The 5,672-nt window shown below is 39.8% G+C and overlaps 1 protein-coding gene across 1 annotated transcript in view; it reads right to left on the bottom strand.

Moving 5' to 3' along the window:
- Nucleotides 1–5,672, bottom strand: part of LOC123961460 (pentraxin fusion protein-like) — a 33,102-nt gene that overhangs the window by 1,804 nt on the left and 25,626 nt on the right. Inside the window, exons 3-4 of the mRNA XM_046036875.1 lie at nucleotides 5,145–5,523; nucleotides 1–166 (exon numbers count right to left, since the gene is read on the bottom strand). Coding sequence (XP_045892831.1) covers nucleotides 1–166; nucleotides 5,145–5,523 — 545 coding nt within the window. The remainder of the gene's footprint in view (nucleotides 167–5,144; nucleotides 5,524–5,672) is intronic.

Genomic DNA, 5,672 nt, shown 5'->3' with positions numbered 1-5,672 from the left:
TCAGCTCATCATCGTGCACAGTCCGGTAAGCAAAGAGGATGACCTCGCGCTGTCCGCTGAGCTCTGTGGCCACATTCATGCACAGAGTGAAAGCCCTCAGTTCCAGGGGTTTCTGGGGCACCATCTCAACATAATTGGTATCTGTCTCAGTCTGGAATACCAAGGTCTTAATGGCAACACTCCCTGAGAGACAAGAAACAGATCTTGTCAAGAAAATGTAAACAGCAGGCAACATCAGTATGTTTGTCTATTTGGTTTTCTTAAATGGTAATTCAAAGTTATGGTATTTCAAAGCAAATTTCATGAAACGTAAAATCACAAAAGAGCTTCAGTTAATCAAGAGCTTCCTGTTTGTGTCCTAGTTGACTGAGGTGAGAATGCGCCGTCTGAGATATGTTCAGTCTACAAAATATAATTACTTCAAATGAATAATGTTTTCACATAAACATTATCTTTGAATCAGAATAGGATAGTTTTAGTCTTTGATTTGAACATTTGTCGAGATGTTTTTGCGTTCCTCAGGGCTACAAACAGCATTACGTAAAGCTGGCATAATCACTTCCCATGCATCGTAATTGTCCGCACATTTCAACGTGGCGCAACATTGTTATTGTTACTGTATAATTTCTCTGATTCAACTCGTTTGCCACAAGCAAAATTTCTTGCTTGCTGCAGTTATGATTTTATTTTGTTTCAAATTTGATCCAATGGTATTTGACTTGGAACACTGTCAACCTGCTGCCCTAAATGTTGTGCATCCACAGGTTTAGCTGCATTTATTTCCCTCCTTCTCCTCAACATCTTCAACACATCAACATATTCCTAAATTGAAAGTAAATGCCTTTTAATCATGTTCATGTCTGTTTGACAAATTTATTAGCACCATGTAGGCATATGCTGCAGTTAATATAACACACAAATACCATATACACTTGGAAGTAGTGGTGTTTAAATGCATCTAAAGAGTTTTAAATTTGCAGACTAATGCTTCAAATTAAAATAAAACGTCGCATTTATGCATCCACTGATATGCACATGAAGACTCAAACGAGAAGTATATAATTACTGTACCAGCCAACATTGCGGAGAAGGCACTGAGAAAAAGGATGGCTGAAAGTCCCATTTTGTCTCTGTAAACCTGCAGAACATAAGACACTTTTGAACTCTTTCCACACATTTTCATGCAAGTTTAGGTTAAATGCAGTGTCAGTAGTTTCTGTGTGTGAAAAGAGTTACAGAAAGATATAAAAGTACAATAAAACTGTGTACATACTGTGTTGCTGCAAAGGTCCCGCTAGAAACAGAACCTGAACACAGGTTTTTATGCTGTTTTTCCACAAACTCCTCCCCATTACAACACACGGATATGCAAAAACAGCCTCTTTAGACAAGATTGGATCTTATCAGTGTACACAAAAGGGCAGACAAACCGAATTAAAGGCAAATATAAAAAAGTAAAGTCCAGGTATTACAAAGTGACCTTCTCAGGGCATTTCCCAGCAACAAACAGCCGATTCACATTCAGGACAGCAATGTGAACGGTTGAGAACAGGACACCCAAGGATGCATTGGCACACTACGAATGATGTATCCCATGCCCAGTTGACCCAAATTTTTACCCTGGGCAAGATTTACCTCCCATACAAGAGAACCCCCACCGGTGAATGTCTACCACTCCCAACAACAAAGCAAATCTCGAGAAGAGCTCACCACCTGTTGGCACAAGGGACAGTCTCTAACATCTCTGCCTGTGTTTTTGTGATTTTTACTTGCAACAGAGTATTCTACAGTGTGGTATTAGTACTTTCACTTAAGTAAAGGATCTGATTACTTTGTCCATCACAATAAAAAAGGAACGTCCAGGTATTATAAAGCAGCATTTTCCAGAAACATGCAGCTGAATGAGATGCATGTGAATAAGCTCCAAAATGACTGACAGGACAAGACTTTCAGCTCTGCACACAACGTTTCAAAGAATGACACAGCTTTTATTACTTCCTTAGGATTCAAAACATTTTGACCAGCGTTGATCTTCGAGTTCAGCCTTATCTCTTTTGGCAGGTATTCTTGGTTCTTTTTGCACCATCCTTCTGTTCAATTATGGGGTTGATTTATGCCTCTCCCCGTTAGGTTGGTGACAGTTATTATCATTTATGGTTTATTTTATTAATATTATATTTATTAGTTCCAAGGACCTTAAACTTCTTGATAATGTTTGTGTTGTGACAGGAACATCCAGCTGTCTGGATTTAGATTTGAAGATGCTTGTCTATTGTTTTCTTTCTGATCTCCTCAGACAGCTCCCTCCTTTGCTGTCTCTGGTCCACCTTCAGTGTGGTGCTGCCTTTTGCTTCCTGTCAACCTGCCGCCCTAAATGTTGTCCACACATTTACATTTGGTGGGCGCTGATTTCAGACCCTGGTTCCAGCTTCACAACTGTGAAGATTTGCTGCTTTTCCTTTTTCAATTATTTCAATAATTGTAATGTATTGTTAATAGTGTTGAGGTTTGTACTGTTAGTTGGACTAAACAAGCATTGTGAAGGTGTCTCTTTGGGCTCTGGTTTACTGTGACGGCATTTCTCACTATTTTCAAATAATCTGCAGATCAATCTATAATGAAAATAATCATTAGTTTTAGTCCGTCTGTTCAAAATTTGCTCCACCACCTTAAATACAACAGTAAAATCCTGCTTTTATATTAATGCATGAGTAATCATAATCTGATGATAGAATATATGATCACAGTCACCGGGGACATTTTTCTGCTTTGATTACTTTCAATACTCTATGTACATTTTTACTTGCAGTACTTTCACTTGTAGCGGAGTATTTTTACAGTTATCAGGGAAATACGAACCACAACACCATAAAGGTCAAATGTCAGAGTAACAGAACTTAACAGGCATCCGGGACCGTGCAGATTGGGACTGGCACGTATTTAATTCAAATAGTAATTTATTAATTCATTTCAAGGAACGGAGCTGTTTAAACACAGCTGTCTGACATGACATACCTTGACCTTTGAGTTCAGCCTGATCTCTGTTGGCAGGTTTCCTTGCTTCATTTTGCACCATCCTTCTGTTGAGTTATGGAGTTCCCTCTAAAACTTCTCCCAGGGAGGTTGGTTACAGATCCATGGACCTTAAACTTCTTGATAGTATTTGCAACTGTTTCCACATCCAACTGTCTGGAGATGGTCTTGTAGCCTTTGCCATCACCATACTGTCTATTGTTTTCTTTCTGATCTCCTCAGACAGCTCTCTCCTTTGCTGTCTCTGGTCCACACTTAGTGTGGTGCACATGATGACTCTGAAATACTAACTGAAAAAAACCAATAAGGTTGATTTGCTTCTGTTGTGACATACCAAAGGCATGCAGGGAAATGCTCACAACTGAGAAGTCTGAACAAGAAAGCGTTTAAAATGACTTCAACTGACAAGTCAGCTATAAAATTAGTCAAGATGAAAATGAAGGATGAATTTGAAGATGTGTGTGGGCCGACTTTTTATATACAGTCTCTGGGTCCGACCCATAAGTCCTGAGTAGTCGTGCGTCGGAACATCAACATGACTGACGTTGCAGCTGGTGTGATCTCGTCATAAGATGGCCTGTAGCTGTATGATGGTTTTACGATCACCTGAACTTCTACTATTAAAACAGGTAATGGGAAAGATGCTTTATTTTTCTTCTTTAACATGTATATAGCCACAGAACTAAAGGCTCTGAGGGGCCTTCGGATTCCTTCCGAAAATCACAGGGCAAGTGTGCAAAACACTAGTTTTTCCAGAGGCGTGCAACCTCTGACATACATAGCAGTTGTAAGTCGCTTTGGATAAAAGCGTCAGCTAAATTAATAAATATAATGTACATGTAACTATGTTTTCAGTGGTGTATAGATACCTTACATAATGAATCGTTATGTTTTTATTACCTTAGAATAAACCATTTAAATCTACATACACAGCAGGTCCCCCTGACATGGAAGTCGCCATGTTGCACCGCCATGTTTCTACAGTAGCCCAAATGGACAAACTGCTCTACAGAGCACGTTTCCTCACCACATTGAATAACTAAAAGAAGAAAAAGAAGAAGTAGAAGTAGTAGTCGTTGTCTGGTTTATTAGAAGTAAGAAGAGAAGTGAAAATCAACCACCGTCGTTTCTCCTGCGCGATGGAAAGGGAGGGTTGAACGGTGACTGATGCATTCATGTGGTACATGGGACACAAAGAACTAGAACAGTATACAAATAACTAAGAAAACACAAATAATAAAAACTAGTCTATATTATATAAAGATATTAAAAGAAGACCATTTGTGGTTTTCACAGCCTTTTTGTTGTTGGATTTTGAAATTAAATTGATATAAGATATCGTAGATGTCTGTGTGTTTATATGCTCTGATACTGCTAATCCAACACATCTCTGTTGGAGCGTCCATGTTGATTCCACACTTCACCGAGGCTGGAAGAATGACTTCACAACAAAATGGGACCATCCGAGGAGCATGTGAATGCACTGTGAGCTGTTTGCAATTCGCAGCCCTCAACACTAGATGCCACCAAAACTTACACACTGAACATTTTAATTAGGATAATTAAAGAACTGTAATTTGACTTTGTTGATTGTTGCACTACAGTAATTTTGTATAATTGTATTTTGTTTTCCCCTATTGTTTTGTAGTTTTTGACATGGCCAGATTAAAATGTCAGGGAGCCCCAGGGCAAAAGTGAGGTGCTGGAACTCTTTCAATCAACCCCATTTCTTTCACTAGCTGTGCAGTCTTTTCTGTGCTTGGAAGCTCCAGATCAGGTACTAATGTATCCTTAGTTTGACATTTTCATGTAATATATTCCAGCACAACCTGTTCAGGGTGTACCCCGCCTTTCATCTGATGTCAGCTGGGATTGAGTCCAGCCCCCCCGGTGGTCCTGTACCCAGGATAAGTGGTTGATGATGAGTGAGTCAGAGAGAGAGATTCCACCACAAGCTTTGCCAGGATAGATTTTTATTAATGCCATTGACATTGGTGCACAGACCTGCATTTTGATCAACAAATGACATTGTGACGTAGCCTACATTATTGCAGCATGCCGTGTTATGTCTGTTAGCATTTTAGTTACAGCTCACGATTAACAAGATCTACCTCCCCATTAATTTTGAGCTGTGTGGTTTCCCAGTCAATGACATTTCCTCTTGTCACTCTCTTCCCTGAGAACATGTCTTGGATCGTGCTGTCTGAGAGGACAGAGTCCCACAAATTAACATCATAGATCTCCCCAACAAAACTCTGTTTGATATCAAAAGAACCCTCATAAGTATCTGGATCTTGTCCGAGGAGAACCCTGCCTCCGGGTTCGACAGAGTGACCTTTCCTGTAAATTTTGGTCAAGCTTTTCCTCCCGTTCATGAAGAAGGTAGTCGCACCTGAACTGGAGTCCCAGGTGACGCAGAGGTGGGTCTGCAGGGCGCCGAGCTCAGGGACTTTGAAGAGAACCCTGTATCCAGTCAGGTAGAGGGACAATCTAAACACACACATATATAATTAATGTGTATGCATCTTTCAAAACGGTTTAAAAGAGTTAAACTAAACAACATAAAAATATATCAGGGTTAAAAGCCAAAAGAAATATGGAGCCAGGAAGTTGTCAGTGAAATGAGGTCAACACTAACG

The sequence above is a fragment of the Micropterus dolomieu genome, linkage group LG02, assembly GCF_021292245.1.
Source record: "Micropterus dolomieu isolate WLL.071019.BEF.003 ecotype Adirondacks linkage group LG02, ASM2129224v1, whole genome shotgun sequence".
Taxonomy (NCBI): Eukaryota; Metazoa; Chordata; class Actinopteri; order Centrarchiformes; family Centrarchidae; genus Micropterus; species Micropterus dolomieu.
This window is presented reverse-complemented; position numbering and strand designations above follow the sequence as displayed.